Source organism: Colletotrichum chrysophilum (genome assembly GCF_026319265.1).
Source record: "Colletotrichum chrysophilum strain AFK26 chromosome Unknown scaffold_79, whole genome shotgun sequence".
Taxonomy (NCBI): domain Eukaryota; kingdom Fungi; phylum Ascomycota; class Sordariomycetes; order Glomerellales; family Glomerellaceae; genus Colletotrichum; species Colletotrichum chrysophilum.
This window is the reverse complement of record NW_026517366.1, coordinates 88,975-107,526: the sequence shown is the minus strand read 5'-3', so window position 1 is coordinate 107,526 and position 18,552 is coordinate 88,975. Positions and strand designations below refer to the sequence as shown.

Sequence of the window (18,552 nt, the reverse complement as noted above, 5' to 3'; positions counted from 1 at the left end):
ATGTCACAGATTCTTACCATCATCTACCGCCTGTGGCAGGTCCTTTGGTCGCTCCTGCCAACCAGTACCACCCCGGCTCAAATGCGAGAAATGCTACCTCCCGACAGCTATTTGCACCGTAAGCACGCTTGTTCTTCTTGAGCTTTTACCATGACGATTCTGTCATGATGACAACCCGGCAGTGGTGCCCTGAAACCTGCTTGGAAAGCAGGATGATTACAATTTCCGGTGTCTGAACAGTCACGCTTGCCCCGACCAACAGTCCTACCATCTAGATCTCTGCATCGTCTGACCATTTTAACAGAGAAAGTCTTCTGGATGCCATCGGGGCTGATCCTCATCGTCGAAGGCTGCCGTTTCGCCGATGAGCCCTTGATACCGCGACGTCTCAGGCGAGTTCGAGGGCTCCATCCCATCACGCGTCGCGCCGTAAGCCAGCTGCCATGGTGAGGTTGACTCCAGAAGCGTAATGTTGCACTCAAAAAGGCACAGGTTGCCGGATTTGCAACAGGCAAGTTCCCATTTCTCATTGTTCCCATTCCTGCCAAGCCTCTGTTGTGATGACAAACTTCTCGCGATGCTGATCGCTGGTGCGAAGCGACCATGATTTCTTTTTAAATTGTTCTGAAACCCTCCATCTCCCCTTCAGTTTGCCAATTGAAACTTCTAAGAATGCTGGACTAACATTCATCTTTACAGGTCACAATGCCATGTTCGTCTGCAAACTCCGCCTTCCGGTGTAAGGAGTACCTTTTACAACACTCTACCGCTTAGACAGTTGAGAGGTCGCGATGTGGGGCCCTGGATAAAAGAATATCATGGGTGGCTTGGGGGCTTGGCCAATCGTGCCCTCAGCACGTGCGCGGTATATAACACGCGCCTAGCCGGATTGAGTCTCGAAAAATTTCGGCAACCTCCCTTCTGCATCACCACCAAAATTTGGTCGCAAGAGCTGTCATGAGGCTCTCTCAGCGAAAGACCTGAGGAGCGGCCGGCAAGCTTGGTTTTCGCATGGAAGCGATGCATCTACTCGTTCGACACGAGCTGTCATACTAATTGCAGCATCTCTGGCACCAACCATGTGGAAGGAACAGAGAACGCGTCGAGCCTCGGCCGTTTCACGCGATGGCATCGCGGACCAGGTAAGCCAACTTCCCTTCCCGTTTCTCACTTCACCTTCCTGCCTCGCGTGATGTTTTCTCAAATTTAATTAGACGTCGAGATCCAGCCTACATCTGGATCTTTGAGATCAAAACCTAGAGCCTGACACCTGGCCTCAACTCTCATTTGAATGAATTGTCGCACTCGTGTCGAATATAAACTGACATGACCATTCACAGGACCGTTGTCTTTATGAGCAGCCAGGCAGAGTACAGCCAGACTGCGGGTGCGGAGGATATTTCGAAGCAGAACAGATCAATTGACTTCAATTATCAACCCGATTTTGTTCGCTTGTGCTCCATGGTGTTGCGAAATGAGTGTTACCCACGAGAGACGGTCATCACTGTGCCAATCTCATTCATGCTCCCGTTGCACAGATGTGAACCACGCCGTCAACGATCGAAGCACACGCATCTTAGAAATGCTTGCCACTTCACTGCAACGTCGAAAAAGTCTGGATCCTGTAGGAGTCGAAGTTCCACATGAAGAGGACGATCCTTTGTCGAGGTGTCCCTGCAGAGGCTGTTGAGGGACCCATGATGCATCTTGAGCTTTGGCTTCTGGCATGAGCCCTGTGCGTTCTCGGCTTGAGCGATGGACCCTTGGTTTCGCCTTGATAGCCGTTTGCTGGATTATTCGAATTCATCATCTGCTGTTCTACGTCCCCGCCTCCCCGGTATCACAGACGAAGCTAACAACATCTTCGAACAGGTCCTCTGTCCACCCCATCTCTCCGCCAGGGACTACCCCGCGATCCATTTCCCCGAACGGAGCACCGCGCCATCCGCGACTGGGCCATCTTACCTTCAACATCAGATGACGGCGTGCACTGATGCATCGCCAAGTCGAGACCTGCGGTGACGGCGCGGGGTCGAGTCTTGTTCGTCAGCATCCACATGGGACCACATTCTTGCCGTCATCAACCCCACGGTCCCCACCTCCGCTGAACCATCCCCCGCGGGGTAGGCGATCGCGAGCGACGCAGTCGAGACCGAAACGCCGGCGTGAGCTGTGGATAGTCTCTCCGTTCTAGACAGGTCTGCGTGACGCAGCAGTATCTGGTGCCCAGGAGCCGTTCTTGTCATGATCCAGTCATGAACACAGTGCTGTTAGATCGCTCCGCAATGCACAGCCAACACAGATGGACAATATCCTGGCAAGCACGCCGTGATCAAATGTTCTAGACCTGTGTTTACAAGCTACGTCCTACTTGTCAGCGTCTCCTCTCCGACTCGTCTCGAGCAAGGCTCGACATGCACCAGCATCTCTGTCCATCGTCTAGTTCAGGGATGCCGCGCCCAGACCCAACTGTAGTAAAACCCAAACTTGACCCCATTCTCCTCAACATCACGACGGATCTCCTCTTGCAGCCTGTCAATGTCCTTCTCAGACTGCATCGTCTCCAGCCCGCCGTCCTCGAGCACGCAGAGCATCACCGGCCGGACCAGCTCTTTGGAGATCTTGAGCATCGGCTCGCGCAGCATGTCCCTGGTGCCGAAGGAGTTGAAAATCTTCTCGTCCACGTCCACAAACCCTGCGTCTTGGACGACGAGCGGCAGACGGGCGGGCATGCTGCATGATAGTTAGTCAAACCGACAGAATTATGGCATCCCAGAACCGAGGGAGATGTTCAGAGGACAACTTACAAAGGATCTCGTCCGACCTTCATGGACCACAACGTCCCAATCCTCATCCACTCGTCAAAAGCCTTGCTGGGCGGAATAACCCTCCACACAGAATCCCCCACCTCCTCCCAGTGCAAATAGCCACCCGGCCTCAGTAACGCATACAAATGCTTCGCCACAACTGCCCAGTCATCCTTCTTCATCCCCAACGATATTAGTCTCACGTGCACCATGTCAAACGTCCCGTGCATCTCCTTCGGAAACGGTTTCAGCGCGTTGTGCTGCATCATCGTCATGTTCTTCGGCAGCTCCGACGCGGGCGGGAACTTGGTCGTGTCCATATCGATGCCGCGCAGCTCCGCCGTCGAGGGCAGCTGCGCCGCCATGTCGCGCAGCCAGATGCCCGTGCCGGTCGCGAGCTCGGCGACCCGCGGCGCCGGGAGCTGGCGCAGGTGCGCGAGGATCTGCGGCGGGCAGAGGCCGCCGCAGAGAGGCAGCCAGATCTTGTGGTGGTTGTACTCGAGGCGCGCGCGCTCTTTGGCGACGTCGCCGCGGTTGAGGACGTAGATGCTGTCGTCGTCGGGGTTCCAGCGTTTAAGGCCGGAGTCGAAGTGCGGGCGGGAAACGGCGGCCATGTTTGCTTTGGTTTGGTTTCTATGTAGTTGCCAGTGTTACGTTTGCGCACCTTCGCCCGGGGAGTAAGCCTGCCTCTAGACTGAACTTATAATCGCTCACTCTGCCGGGCTCGCCCCGAAGCTGTCACCTCTCGGCGAGATTGAGTTGGAAGCTGATGAAGTCTCGCCCAATCCCACCCAGGATCACTTATCAATTCCGGGCTTCAACAGCTCCTTTGCCTTTCGGCATTCTCTCCCCAAGCTCACTATTGGCGGGAGCTGTCCGCCAAGATGGGATCTAGATTTAGGAGAGTTCAGCTCAAACCCGCTTCATATGGCTCGTGAGCCCGACGGATCCGACAGTCTGGCGGGCTGGGAACTCTGATTCTGATTGAGTTTTGAGACGCGGGAAACGTCCGGAGCTAAGGTGGGGGTTCCGGAGCGTGGGCGCCCGGTCGGGGCGGTCTAAAGCGGCCTGGTGGGGTCCGGAAGACGACCGGAGCTTGATGGCCTCGGAAGTCAGCCGCAGCTTGACGTGCCTTGGAGTCCTTCACGTGGATGGCTTTTGGGTGCCCGTGAAAACGGCGGGATTGGCATCGTCTGCCAAGGACCTAAGTCAGTTGATATTTGAAATGGACGAATCATGGGGCCCGATATTTGGGAAGCTGTTTCTTTGTGTCGTCAAGCTCGTAATGAGGTTGGCGGTGGCTTGGGCAAAACATTCCGAAGCCGGCTCCATGCCAGATTGGGCTCCCGATCAAGTTCTTTGGGATAGGTCTCTGGGTCCAGACCAGCTTATCTAGCCATGATGACCTGCTTCAATAAATACAGAACCCCTCGTCTCATACAAATGTTTCCATGCTGACCACCAGCTTTCCACCGAGTGTTTGCAAGAAACGAATAGTTCGGTGTCAAGGAGTCGGATAGAAATCACCATGCCCATTGTTGGAGAACATGCATTCTCGCGGGCCAAGAATTACGCCTACCCCGAGGCCTTGATCGACTGCATCAACCAGGGAGACAATGTGACCTACAACATCGACGCCAATGACTTCGACTGCAGCTACTTTGGCTTCTGCAGTTGTCCGCGGATGACGGCTGAGCCAGACATCGCCGGCCGGGGGGTAAGTCCTCAAATCCCTTGCACGCATCTCTTCTCCACTGACCCCCATCGCGCACCAGGTCATCTTCGCTTTCGTTTTCACAGCCTTCGTGACCCTCTTAACAACAATATTCTGCCTCGTAATCGGCCGCACGAACGAGGAGCGCCAGACAATGAACCCGCTCGACCGCTTCTTCCGAAAACACGTCTCTGCCCCCGCGCGCAACCTCATGCACCGGCTGCACATGAACCCAGACCTGCAGGCCCTCGTCGCCTACGACCTCGTCAACACGCTGAGCGACCTGCAGCTCGTCACCGGCATGGCCATCCTCGTGGCCGGGATGAAGCAGCTCTTCGAGGGGACGATATCCACGTACCACTTCATGATCGTCACCGACCTCGCGTGGTTCTGCTCGAACACGCACCTCTTCTCGCTGCTCGTCATCACGAGCATGCGCGACAGCGTCAAGCGCACGCATCCGGAGCGCTACAACGAGCAGAACATGGTCCTGCCGCGGCGGATGGCGAGGGCGTTGAGAATCTTCTTCATGGCCACCACGGTTGTGCTGCTGCTCTACGCTCTGTACGTTGGTGGTTACGCCGAAATATACGAGCCCGGCCAGTTCCGCTGTCCCATGAAGTGCTCGCTGGGGCTACCCAAGGGCGGCGACCCGGCGAACCTCATGATCGTCAACATGGTGATGATGGGATACTTCTACGGCGTCAGGATCTTCATGAGCTCGCGCACGGGGCGTATCTTCTGGATGGACCACGTGCGGAGCCGGCTCATCGACAACCAGACCCAGCAGTTCAACATACTGCAGCCCGAGGCGGTCTTCGTCGCGCGGTGGACGGAGAACACGGCGTGGCGGTGGTGCAAGGCGGCGTTCCGCGGGGTGTGGTACTTCTTCGCGTCCGAGGTCGAGACGATCGTCGGGCTGATGGCGTACTTCAGCTTCGGGATCCAGGCCGTGGTCGACGACCGGCGCATCGGGCACTCGGAGATGGAGCAGGACGAGAAGGACGAGGAGAACAGCCTGATGTTCAGCCAGCTGGTGCCCATCTTCCTGCTGATCATCCCCTTCATGGGGCTGTTTGAGTCGTACGCGCGACACTCGGTGGCAGACAGAGAACGGCGGTCGAAAGAGCTGGACGAGCTTGGTGCGTCGGACGGACTTTGACATGGGGGCACGGGTTGTTTGGATGGGGGGCAGCAAGAATGACGTATGAACAAAAGCAATTTCGGGTGCAGAAACTCTCAAGATACCAGCAAAGAAATGGAAAGGGCATTACACATTTAAGCCGAACATCGGATGAGAAGACAGTTTTGAGTTGGGCGACATGGAAGCATGTGCTTCGCTCAATAATGCGAGTGCGGCGCAAGGCGCGGTTCGGTTCATCGCGAGTCCCCTTCTCGTGCAGGGATGATGACGAAGACGCAAACGAAGAAGAATGGGTTGCCTCTTCCCGAGGTGACGGTCCTGTCGAAACATTTGACACATCGACCGCCATCAAAGACCATCATGCATGCATCGTCAAAAGGAAAGGCCCGCGGCCACAGACATCCCCCAACGATGACCTGGATCTGCCAATGATCGGTAGCCCAACGCCAAGAGAAGGCCTGTCAAGCCGCTCCTACAGGGCTCGGATTGCTGCCATTTGAGCCCTCCTTGGCCCGTCGACATGCGGGAGTGTCTGAACCCCTTCCCCCCTAACGCAAGGCATTTGCGGGAGCCCAATGAACAGGCTCAGTCAATCAGTTTGCTCTCTTAGCCTATGCCGCTAGCACCCCCGTCATCACGCTCTCGGCATAGCGGTGGCTGAGCGAAGGGGGCGCTCTCCCGTGAGATTTCGACTAGCTCTGCGGGTGATTTGAGTGATGTGATTTTGAAACGATGCCAACGGGTGGTGAGCCACCGCCATGAACAATTCAAGAGGAATAGCAGGATGATTCTCTTCACCATCTGGAACAACATCATGCGGGCTTCTTAGGCAGCCACATTAAGCGAAGCCAGGGGGCGGCAAGCCGGGGGAAGACAAACGAGAAACATGGAGCTCGCCCCACGATGTAAGCCCACGAGCTTGTTTGGCACCCATGTTTCTCCCCTCGACATAGGATGGTGAGAAAACTCCCGAGGTCCCAACAACACGGGTGCATGCTGCATTCTACACTCTCAGACCTCGCCGCATTGAGGACGCATTCCTCCATCATCGAGCGACCCGTCGTCATCAACGCCTTCACCCGTGCTTGCACAGGACACCCGCCCGGGACATAATAAGCCAGGCTCAACCTGTCCCACTGCCCCTGTCACCATCTCCGCTCTCCATCAATACAAGAGATACCCATCTCACACAAGCCAAACTACACCACATCACACTCAACCTACCCCCTCTTCAACTACACACTATGCGTTACTCAATCCTCTTCGCCGCGGCCGGCGCCTCAGCTGCCTCGCTGGAGATTATGACGGCCCCTAACGCCGAGCACATCGGCTCCCCCGTCCGCCGCGACCTCGCCTCCTGCAACTCCGTTGCCACGGCCGTCCTCCCGCGCATCACCGACGCGGCCCCCACTCTCCCCGTCGACGTCGCCAACTACCTCGCCTTGTCGGCCTCCGTGACGGATCCGTGCTCCGACCCGACCATCACGGGCTCCATTGGCTCCGCCTACTCGACCTACGCCAAGTCCTTCACCTCGTGGAAGGACGCGCATATGAGCGACTTCCGCGCCGTCTGGCAGGCCTGCAGCGACGTCCAGGGCGTCGCGACCGTGTTGCCGCTTGGTACAGGCCAGTGCAGCTCGCTGGTTGCGGAGATTACCAGCGCTGGGCCGGTGAACCCTGGCGGCGGCAGTGGAGGTGGACTTGGCAATGGAAATGGAGATGGAGGTGGTAGGTCTGGCAACGCGGCTGGCCCGAGGGAGACGGGAGCTGTTATGGCTGCTGCGGCCGTGGCTGGCTTTGTCGTTGCTGCGATCAATTAAGCATATATGGTGGATTAGGTATGGATACATGATGGACATGGGCATGGACGACATTATACCAGCACAGGCGTTATGAATAATTATTATGGACTAATACGACTACTCGTTTCTGAATACATGTTGTCTCATCTACACTGCCTCAATGAAAGTTGTACGGTCATGGTCCCATGTTATGTTTAGAGATGGTATCAAAGTTAGCCTGACATGGCCAACACATTATCATTACTCCCAAATATCTACAAGAACACTTCCTTCACCCTCACTGCAAGATGGCAAAATTCCACCCCTCCTTCGCGCTATGCGAACTCTGCAAATTCCGCTTCAACCAACACCTCAGCTCCATCGTTCCCTCGCCCGTCGTCACATTCCCCCAGCCGGCGCCGGTGCACTGCGCCGTCTTGGAGCAGATGTCCATGCACTCGCCCATGCTGCTGGCCAGCATGTTGGACATGTCGATGGCCTCGTTGTCGCCCGAGTAGTCGACGCCGCAGACGCGCAGGAACCGCTTGTCCGAGCCGACGGGGCTGTAGAACGTGTTGGCGGCATCGGGGCACAAGGCGTTGGGGCCGGAGGTTGCGGTTGGTGATGACGATGAAGTAGAAGACGTCTTGGTTGAAGTGGCGGGCGTCGTTGATACGCTTGACGCCGCGGAGGGAGATGATGCTGTTGGGCTGGATAGAGGTGTGGTCGGGGACGCGGCGGCAACGCCAGTCGTTGGTGTAGGTGTCGCAGAACTAATACACAGTCAGTACATCCATCTTCATCATCCATCAAAAAGGTCATACCTTGTCCGCGCCGCGCTCTCATCCGACTGATTCGCCTTCGACGCACCCAACCCCACGCCAACACCGACTCCAACACCTACGCCGAGCACCACGAGGATGATCAGGCAAACAAGCAGCCAGAAAACCCACATCCTCAGCCCGCAGCACTTGCGGTTCCTCCTATCCTGCCCGCGCGCGGCCCGCCTCTCCTGGTCGTATAGGCTCAGCCCGCGCTGGCGGCCGCCGCCCTTCTCGCTCGGCGGCGGGGTGCCCTCGCGGTAAAAGGTGTACTCCTCGTTGCCTCCCGGCGTCGGGTCGTCGCCGGCCCAGTACACAGACGGGATCGAGGCCTTGCCGAAGATGGAGCCCTTGCCGCTCCGGACGGTGGGCGCTTTGCGGGGCGACGGGACGATGCGCTTGGCCTTGATGTCGCGGGGGACGACGGGGACGGGCTCGTCGGGCGGCGGAGGGAAATTGAACCCGTTCATCTTTTCTTTTGTTGGTTGATTCTGTTCCAGCACTTGGGCAGCAATCGAAATAATCCTTCAAACTCTCTTTTTGGGCGTGTGTTTTGCTGGCGTCCCAGCTGGCTGGGAAATCTTGGGTTTCTTCTTTCGCTATGCCAAACGTTCCAGCGCCACCATCATCTCGGTCCTCCCGGGATAACACGGAAAGCAATCCCTCCTTCCTTTCTTCGTTAAGCCTCTGTCTCTTCGTTGATGCCTAACCAGAGCGTGTAAGACAGTTGATTTTGTGAAAAATAAGCGAGCGTGTGTTGTGTGAGTGCGACGTGGTTGTTCGCGTTGCTACCAAGCGAGTGCCGATCGTATTTGCGAAATCGTAATTTGGGGGCGGGATACAGATGGACAGGTGTTTGGGGCCAGGCGCAGCAATGCGATTGCGCGCGTTCGCTGGGACTCTGCCGCGATACCTTTACAAACCAATAGTCTGCTGTCCCGTTCAACGTTCAGAAAACCAGTCCCCGGAGCGAAACGAGTGACGCCGGTGATGGGAAACGAACGACTGAATGAGTGAACGAATGGAAGGGGAATGAATGAATGGATGGGATTGCGGGGTGTGGGAGGCAGTAAAGCAAACGAAAAAGAGTGGACAGCGACTCGGACAGAGAGGGAGCACTGAGAGAGAGTTTCAACCGCAACCCATGATCCCTTCTCCGTTCGGAACTCTCTTCCTGGCGTGGCCGTCTCCCCCCTCGTCCCCTGGGGCCCTTCTTGTGTCATAACAGAGGGTTTTAAGACTCGTAGAGTGCTGAAAGTGGTGGTGCCCCTGTTGTGATAATTTCCCGCGCCTGGGGGATGATGTGACGGACTAAGCCGCTTTGGCACGTCCAAGCAATCGGCACCATGGAACGGCGTTGGGGGGTTCCGCAGGGATCATGTTAGCAATGCGACTCTCTGAAGCCTGAAGGGGAAACTCTGGGTGAAGGATCCTTTGGTTGGTTTTGCTGTGCTTGTGTTCAGGATGGAGCGGTTGGAGCAGAAAAAAGACAGTTGGTTGGATGTTTCTTTCTCCAATTGATGTTCAACGGGGATCGACACTGATGACCCAAGACATGGAAGATCTGATTGTCTGTTTGCCATATTTCTTCCCGCCCCCCTCAACTGACGAGACAGATCTGGGCTTAAACAAGCGTGGCTCACCTGAAGAGATGCGATGTCACTCGACCAAACAAAAACCACCCAACCAACCAATTCGCTACCGAAGAGGCAGACTCCCCCTGGAACGATACGTTCGGCGGGATTTTTTCCACGATAAGAAAGGTCCCATCTCCCGCTGACGAAAAAAAAGGGTCTTAGCGCAAGGGTTGAGAAACTAGAGCAGCAGCCCGTTGCAGTCAACACAACGACGGCGCATGTGCGGCAAGCCACCCAGCCATTGGATTTGGGGGGGACGCCTCCGAGATTGAGAAAGGTGACGCTGGAGCGCGACGCGAAGGAATCGCCCTTTCGCGCAGGCGAGGGTTTGGGGTCTGTTGGCGCCGGAGGTTTTGCCATCTGCTCCCCCTTCATCCTGGCCTTCTGTACGGAGAATCTTCTTACGGATCCAGGCCCCCGAACAATTGGCGAGTCCATTTCCCTTTCCCGTCGTCGCACGGGATGGGCCTTGCTGTGCATCCGGTCCAGACCCCAGTAGCGTTCTCCTTGGCCTTGCAACTGTGCGATTGCTGTGTCTGTGGGCATGTGAATGAGTGAGTGGAAGTGTGAGTGTGAGTGTTAATGATGCGCTTCGATCGCTTCCGCCTTCCCACCAACGGCTGCAGCGCTACACGTCGCACACAGATCCCGCGCCCGCCGCGCAACGCAACACAACGCAACGCAACGCACACTGGGCGGTGGAAAGGGTGGCGTTGCAAGCAAGAGCCTCACAGATATTGGTTGGCCGAGTCACTTGATCCAGGCTGCGGCAGGGTAAGGTGAGAAAGGAGCAGCGACCAAGGAACCAAACAATCGAGTCAGTATGGGAGGAGTAGGTTTTGGGGGAGCAAGTGCTTTTTAAGTGAGGGAGGTAGGGAATTACGCTGCGGCGTGGGTGTTTATGTTTGTGGCTAAGAAAAGATGGTCAAACCAGGCCAGCGCCTCGAGTTTACGACTCAGTGAGTGGGAACGTTCATCTCAACTTTTCGTCCCAACGGTGTCCCTGCGAACGAAGTGCGCGAAAGAGATGAGCAGCCCAACCTGCCACACGTTCCTGGAGCTGTCCTGAGTCCTGGCGGGATTCCCGCGTCCTCGGGGCTGTCTTGTCTGTGTGTGTTCGAGCTAAGAGAGGCAGAGAAATTTGAAAATTCTGACCCTGCTCAAGGCTAGAACACGGGAAGGAAAAAACAAGGAAAAACAACAACATCACCTTCCGTATTGGCGCCCGATAATCAAACTGTCAAAGCCCAAAGCAGCCATTCTCTCTCATTTGGCATTGCATTCCAAGGCCAGAGCCCTTGTCAATTGGGAGAGAAGAAAAAAAGCCCAGGCCAGCGGAGGGCAGAAAAGAATTCCCCGACGCAGGCCACGGCAGGCTGCAGGAAAGGAAGAAACATGCCAACGCGGGCGGCGCGCAAAACACGGTACAACCTTCCAGAAGGAAAACATCATCTGCCGGGCATAAACAAGAGAAACAAGCAGGTCTTTTTTCCCACGGGAAATGAGAGAAGCTGGACGGACGGGGGTGCATCGTTTACTCGTGTCGTCGCATCCAGGGAACATCTTTGCAAAAGGCCATCAAGTTCGTGCTGCCCATGCTTGCCCTCTTCCCTTCCCGCGGCCCGCCACCGGTTCCAGGCTGATCGCTGCGAGTCGGGCGTAAAGTGGTGTGGATCGTCTCCACGGATGACCCGGCATTCCGTCCATCGGGCACCAATTAAGCCAGCTCGAGGCCAGTCTGCTCGCCTTCCTGCGCATCCCTTGGGGATTGACGTCTTGCCTTTAAACATGACCGACGTCCCGGATGCGGATAGAGGTTGCATGCACTCCCGCAAGACCTTTCCTTGCTTTGTTGTTGTGGTTTGGCATTGGATTGCATTTTTCGGCGGTTTTCTTTTATTGTTGTGTTGATTGATTAAACGGCCTGTCCTTACCGTCTTCATTCACCTCGTCCCACACTGCACCACCCACCCACCCATCCAGAAAAAGAAGAAGTGTTTGAAGCCATCGTCACTTTGCAGCTCCCAAAGAAGAAGTCCGTTGTGGGGTTGCGAAGGGAATCAAAGTGTTACTCGACCTGAATCTGCGACTGCTGCGACTCTGAGCCGCGCTGCACTGCAACATGTCCTCCACCCGGAGCTTACGGCCCCACCCGCCGAAGGGCGCCGACAAAAAGGCCCCGCCCTTGGAGCCGACCTTCGCCGCGCCGAAGCCCGTCCGCCCTGCAAAGAGCCTGCTGCAGGCGCCGGTACCACAGTGGACCGACCGCCCGAGCCCGCCCGGCTACACCAGCTTTCCGCCACCACCAAGCCCGGCACCGGCCTCCGCTAAGGGAGGCTCACCAGCGCCGCGGGGATCGGCCACAGGGTCTTCTGCAGGAAACAACGGCACCCGCTCGAACCTCCGCAGTCCGGGGCCGAACGCGTTGACGAGCTTCCCTCCGCCGCCCCCGACACCGCCGCAGACCGATGAACCGAGCTACTTTCCTAAGGGCGCCGTTGCACCGGCCCCATCCAGCCAGCTGAAGAAGTCTACTTCCGCCTCTGCCACCTCGACTACATCAAAGACCAAGAGCCAGACCACCGTGTCCCAGACAGAGCTGCGTCCAGGCCACTTCGACATTGACAACCTCAAAGAAACCCTCCAAAACCTCCGCTTCGCACCCTCGCCCATGCTGTCTACCATCTACTCCGTCCCGTCCACCCCCCGAGAGGAGGTCTCCACCCCCGACTTCACCGCCAGCACCACGTCCTGCTTCACCCCTCCCTCAACCAACCCAACCCCGGAACCAGTCGTCCTCACTCCCCGCGCACTCCCTCCCCAGGAACCGCTCACCTCGCCAAGCCGTCCCCGCGCAAACTCCCGCAGAGCCACCCCTCCCAGCCGGAAGCGCGGCCGCGGCGTCGTCGCCTGCATCGACACCCCCGTTACCTTCCCCTCCACATGGTACACCCACCCGACCGCCCCCGACTTCCCCATCTGCTCCCGCTGCTACGAGGACCACCTCCTCGGCACCCGCTTCGAGAACGACTTCCGCGGCAAGCTCTGCGAGGACAAGAAGCCTCGCGCGTGCCGCTTCAGCAAGCCCCGCGTCAAGGACCACCTCCTCCAGCAGGCCCTCATCACCGGCCGCATCGACGACCTCACCGCCTACCTCCGCCTCCGCAGCGCCCTCCCCGACTGCCGCGGCACCGCCGGCGTCCCCGGCTCCGAGGGCACCAAGTGGCTCCGCCCCAAGAACAACGCCGTCCCTAACATGGTCGTCTGCCGCGCCTGCTACGAAGACCACATCCAGCCCTTCCGCTGCGCCGCCAACTTCGAACCCGCCTCGTCCCAGCCCGCCTCCGACGTCTGGGCCTGCGATCTCGCCATCCCCTACATCCGCAACATCTACAAGACCAAAGCCGCAGAGGCCCACGACTGGAAGGGCTTCACCGCCGCCGCATCCTCTCGCATGGCCATCACCCCCTGCGCCAAGCGCCAGAAGGTCGCCGTCGGCTCCCGCGAGTGGTTCACCCCCTCCACCGGCAGCATGAAGGGCGTCCTCATCTGCGCCGCCTGCTACCACGACCACGTCCTGCTCTCCGGCGAAGAACACCGCTGGCGGCCCGCCGGCGACAACCTCGCCTCCCGCTACGGCAGCATGGTCCACTGCACCCTCGGCCACTTCAACATCGGCATCGCCATGTCCCGCGCCCAGGAGACCCGCGACTTCGCCATCTTCTGGAAGGCCCTCGACACCGCCGTCCACGCCGACTTCTGCTCCCCGGCCGGCATCCGCGACGGGACCTGGTACACCTTCCCCTCGCACCCGCCGTCCTTCTCCATCTGCGCCGCCTGCGTGGCCACCGTCGCGGAGCCCCTCGGCCTCGCCGCCTCGCTCGTGCCCACGTGCGGCGTCGCCCCGGGCACGACGCACCTCTGCGCACTCAACCCGGCCGCCTCCCCGCGCTTCGCGGCCTACCTCGCCAAGCTCCTCGAGGGCTTCTTCATCGCCGACACGCGCCCGCTCGAGACGTATGCCCTCGAGTTCGCGAGCCTGCCGCTCTGCCCTCGCGACGAGGACGCCCAGAACCGGCGCTGGTACGGCTGGAAGGAGTGCACCATCTGCCCGGCGTGCTACCACGAGTTCGCGCGCGGGACCGCGCTTGCGCCGCGCATGCAGCTGAAGGGGGAGACCGCGCCCGTGAGTCTGATGTGCGAGATGTACTCGCCGCGCATGCGTGCGCTCTACGTGGACGCTTGCGCGAAGGGGGACCCGGCGGAGTTGCTGAAGGCGTCGAGGAAGAGGAGGGAGGTGTATGTCGAGACGGTGCCTGTGATTCGGGAGGCGATCGACGAGGCGCAGATGGCGCTGGGTAGACGGCGGTTGTCGAATGTTGCGGGCTCGCCGACGGGTATTGTACATGATATCTCGATCAAGGGTGCGTTTTCAGGTGCGAGTCAGCAGCCTGCATCACTTGCGGCTGGGTTGGTTTCTGGGTCGAAGGCGCTTATTATTGAAAAGCTGGAGAAGAGATGGAGGGAGGTTGAATGAGGCGTTAGTAGGACTGTTACTGTTTTTCATTTGTAGTTTGTGTTTGCAGAGATACCACTTTTCGAACATTATACCTTTAAATAGAACAAAACTTTACTTTGGCATTTGGCTTGTCTCATCTTGCGATATCATAGTTCAAGATTGTGAGGAATATGGGCTATGATCAACGCGTGTACGCTGCAGAAGTGTCTTTTTGACAACTACCGACTATCCTCGTCGCCGTCGTGGCCGTTATTTTTCAACCTTCGGCACCCCAGGCGGCGTCTTTCCATCGTCGTGGAACCCCCTGGCGCACCCATTGCATTTATCCTCGCCAAAGAAGACCTTGGCCGTGCACCCGCAGAAGCAGCCGCAGAGCTTTGGTGTGGTGCCTACTTGAGATTTCATGTCGTTCATTTCGCGGCCTGAGAGCGTTCGCGAGCGTAATAAGTTGGCGCTGGGGTTGGGGCGCATAAGAGAAAGTTGACGAGCTTTGTAGGTGATGAAGTGAAATTGGACGTTATCGATGATGTGCAAGAGTCGCTCGACTGCTAAACAACAACCTCTTTTATATAATTTTTGTTTTCTAGATCTATTTGCGATTCACTGCAGGAGGACCGAGACATCGATCATGAGGTTATCGCTCGGTGAATAGATGATGGATCAAATGTCGGCATTGACTCAGCCGAGAAGACAGCACCGAGACCTCGGGTGGTAAACCGCACGAGAGAGACATCGATTTACCCGAGACATACTCAAAAATTGATTCAAAAATTCGTTATTATTCCTCAGTGAACCGAGGAACAACCCCTGGTGAATCACCGAAACCATGTAAAATCATCAGAAGCGACAGTAAGTGCTAAGGTATCATCATAGCGCCACAACCCTAAAACCCCCCAGAAAAAGAAAGAATCTTTCAAATACATATCATCGTGAAGAACAAGTAACTCATGACAAAACCCCCCATTTACAAAAGCAGGGCACCAACGGCAGCGGCACCAATCAGACCAAGGCCCTTAGGAGAGACAACGCCCGCGGCGTTCGGGGTCTGCGTGGCGCTGCTGGAACCGCCGTTGGTGGTGGTGGGGCTGCTGTTGCTGTTGCCGCTGCCGCTGCCGGACGACGTCGGCGAGGATCCACTGCCACCGGCGGCGCCGGGCGTGATGGTGGTCGTCAGCTGCGAAGAAGCAGTGGGCCGGGTGGCCGTGACGGAGGGAGTGGTTGAGGCGTAGGACGCGGTGGAGGTGTACGTCGTGCTGGCGAAGCCGCAGGTCCTCAGAATGTCGTTGATGTCTATGATGTTCGTGTGAGGAGTCACTTTCTAAGGTTCAAAGACAGTGAAGTAATTTACCATCGAGATCGTCGCGGTCGGTGACGTTCTGGTCCATGCAGCTCGCGCAGAGGGCGGCGTAGGACGAGACGTTGATGCTGGAGTTGGTGCAGACGCACTGCGCCTCGAGGCGGTCCTCGGTCAGGTCGTCGGTGACCTGGTCGTCGTCGACCTCGCAGGTGCGGCCGAGCTCGTAGATGGGGTTGCAGACGGCGCGGCACTGGCTGGGAATGTCATCGCTGTCGAGCTGGAGGTCGGCCTGGACGAAGGCGGCGGCGACGAGGGAGAGGGCGACGTGGGAGAAGTGCATCTTGGCGGTGTTTGTTGGTGGTGCTGGGTGAGACCTTTGGTGTGTGGATGTGTGTAAGTGAGGCTTGCTTGAGACTATGAGACTGATGATGATGAGGGAAAACCAACCAGCAAGGGGCGGGATGATGCTTGATATATAACCTTATCCAAATTCTCCTATGAAGCCTTCTCGAAACACAAACACAGGGGGGAAAGAAGGAAATCAAACAACACAGGCGGCAGAGCAATGTCTCGGGCAGCGACCGCCGCGCATCGTCACTTGGAGGCTTGGGTCTTGGTTGGTTTCTTGGCGTCGACGGTCTCCATCTTGGCCCATCCAGCGCCCTCCCACTCAAAATTGCAGCTATTCAAAAGTGGAGTTCCGATGAGCAAAGCCAAGAAACGCTCACAGATGCCCCAGCCTCAATCGACGACTCAGCATCCCGGCTGTGGTATACTAGGTAATGATTCTGTTGTACCGGTAGTTCTCGCTGCGTGAAAGTGAAACCCACTGTAGAGAGTGTTGTTATTCAGTAGAGAGTGCAATTACCTAAGATAAACACTGCCTATGTGCTCCCGTCAACCTTGTTGGGCCATGTTGCGGATGCCCCGAATTTCGCGTTTCTTTTCAAGCTTGTTGCTGCCCACCCGAGAGCCCCGAATCCCCAGGAAAGCTTAATGCGATACACTGGACCCCCAGTTGTCCCCTTGCGGCAGCGATAGACATTACTGACACAGAGTGATCGGTATGTAGAGAACGGATACTGTCTTTTACAGTGTAGCACCCGTCTTTACAGCGCAGCACTTTGCGGAGGACCAAAGAGGGAATGTGTCGCGTGCCACAGTCGGCAGCATTGTTTTCGCGGAGATGACCGGAACCTGAGCGCTCATGGCTGGGTAATGCCGGCTGGGTGCCGGACAGGACCCCGGAGGGCTGACAGGAGGCGCCAAGACATTTTACATACTCTCTATTACAACGATACAAGATGGTCGGAAAATAGAATCGTTCCTTGCTGTCACCTGGTAGACGGCAAATGCCCAGATGCAGGAACACGCGTCCGCGACAATCGCGTCGCCGTAAACGAACGGAAGACAGCAGAGCAGCTCCAGCAATCCATCATGAAGAAACATGTTTTGCGCCTGTCATCCAACCCAAAAAAACTTAGGTTCAGCCCATCACTTGAGACGACAACCACTCGCCGCCGGCATATCCCCGCCAAGACCAGCAGAGCCACGGCGAACACGCATCTCTCTCGCCGTGGCCCAATCTCACAGCGGCCTCAGTGTCCGCCACGCACCGCCCGGAAAAAAAGATCTGATTGTGAGCTGTCCATGTTTCACACTGTCCTCTTGGCGCATGGCCGCGGAGATGGAGCAAGCCCCAACATTCTCTCGACTCTCGTTCGCTGTGCTGCGGAAAGCTTGGGTAGGGTGCTTCCCTGGGCGAGGGGTTTGTACCCTGTGCCACCGGATGACGCCGGCCTACGGATGATCGACACCGCGTCCTGTCCCCGGGGGCTTTTGGCAAATCAACGCAGCGGCTTGTTGCAGCGGATAGAGAATGTTCTTTCCAGGCGTTGCAATTGACTGGATTCTCCCGTTGCCCCTCCCCAAAATCACCCACAGCCTAGGGAGGCTGGAGAACAGCGTCGCAGCGGGGCGGGCAGGCGGACCTTTTTGTTGTGCCTCTTCTCCTCAGCTGGACCGGGTATGTGAAGCTTGACAGGAGGTGCGGATGCTAAATTTAGGACCTTCAACATGCACTTTATGTCTTGGCACGCTGAAATTTGCACCAACATGTGGATGACACTGCAAATAACACTCAACGAGTTGACTTTCGGCAGGCAATGAAGAAGCTGCGACATTTCTTTTGTTTTTATCTTGTCATCTAGTGGAGATTGAAAGAGGCGTGGAAACTTCTCCAAGTTCCAAAGAGCCTCGTGAGATTCGTCGATCGTGGTGCTGCAGGTCTGCTGATCTTCCCCGCCAGTCCACGCAACGCGCCAAGATGCTAGTCATCGCCTCGCCAGAAGCATTTTCGTTGTACGCGCAATGTGACCTGCGTTCAGATTTTGAGTGAACTATTCTTGGCAAATTGACCACTGTTTGGCTGTTTGACATTACTTTCAGCCTCGCGAACGTGGCTGTGATATCTTTCCCCTCGATAAATGGATCTTTAGAGCTTTTAATGATGGAAGATTCATTGCCTATGAAAAAGAGAAAGCCAGAACTAAGAGTTTGCTTTGACCTTTGACTCATGCACTTGTGGAGGTCACCTGTACTGCTCCCATATGTGAAGTACCATCCAATAACTACTATTGGCGCAAACGACTTCCTTGAATCAACTTGAACTACCAAGAGCCCTCGTTTACATGTACCAACTCAAATGAGTGACTTCAAAGCAGTGTATCTTATGCTGAGGTACGTCGGACCGAGCGTGTGAGTTGCTATGGATACAAAAAGATGTTGAGCTACTGTCTCCAGGCACCCACGAACCCAGCAGGTACGACCAGT

The 18,552-nt window shown here is 56.8% G+C and overlaps 6 protein-coding genes across 6 annotated transcripts; 3 read left to right on the top strand and 3 right to left on the bottom strand.

Annotated features, from left to right (window-relative positions):
* Positions 1-2,444: 2,444 nt before the first annotated feature.
* COL26b_008773 (uncharacterized protein) lies at positions 2,445-3,421 on the bottom strand (the record flags this gene model as incomplete). Its single annotated transcript, XM_053181522.1, has 2 exons — positions 2,445-2,733; positions 2,808-3,421. 2 exons carry the CDS (start codon positions 3,419-3,421, stop codon positions 2,445-2,447), a joined length of 903 nt encoding a protein of 300 aa, XP_053034533.1.
* Positions 3,422-4,335: 914 nt separating this feature from the next.
* COL26b_008772 (uncharacterized protein) lies at positions 4,336-5,683 on the top strand (the record flags this gene model as incomplete). Its single annotated transcript, XM_053181521.1, has 2 exons — positions 4,336-4,524; positions 4,583-5,683. The coding sequence occupies 2 exons, from the start codon at positions 4,336-4,338 to the stop codon at positions 5,681-5,683; spliced, it is 1,290 nt and encodes a 429-aa protein (XP_053034532.1).
* A 1,226-nt stretch (positions 5,684-6,909) lies between these two features.
* COL26b_008771 (uncharacterized protein) lies at positions 6,910-7,485 on the top strand (the record flags this gene model as incomplete). The annotated part of the gene is made up of 1 exon (XM_053181520.1): positions 6,910-7,485. The coding sequence occupies one exon, from the start codon at positions 6,910-6,912 to the stop codon at positions 7,483-7,485; it is 576 nt and encodes a 191-aa protein (XP_053034531.1).
* A 259-nt stretch (positions 7,486-7,744) lies between these two features.
* COL26b_008770 (uncharacterized protein) lies at positions 7,745-8,737 on the bottom strand (the record flags this gene model as incomplete). The annotated part of the gene is made up of 2 exons (XM_053181519.1): positions 7,745-8,156; positions 8,271-8,737. 2 exons carry the CDS (start codon positions 8,735-8,737, stop codon positions 7,745-7,747), a joined length of 879 nt encoding a protein of 292 aa, XP_053034530.1.
* A 3,289-nt stretch (positions 8,738-12,026) lies between these two features.
* Positions 12,027-14,441, top strand: COL26b_008769 (uncharacterized protein; the record flags this gene model as incomplete). The annotated part of the gene is made up of 1 exon (XM_053181518.1): positions 12,027-14,441. The coding sequence occupies one exon, from the start codon at positions 12,027-12,029 to the stop codon at positions 14,439-14,441; it is 2,415 nt and encodes an 804-aa protein (XP_053034529.1).
* A 946-nt stretch (positions 14,442-15,387) lies between these two features.
* On the bottom strand, positions 15,388-16,060 carry COL26b_008768 (uncharacterized protein; the record flags this gene model as incomplete). Its single annotated transcript, XM_053181517.1, has 2 exons — positions 15,388-15,713; positions 15,772-16,060. 2 exons carry the CDS (start codon positions 16,058-16,060, stop codon positions 15,388-15,390), a joined length of 615 nt encoding a protein of 204 aa, XP_053034528.1.
* Positions 16,061-18,552: the final 2,492 nt, after the last annotated feature.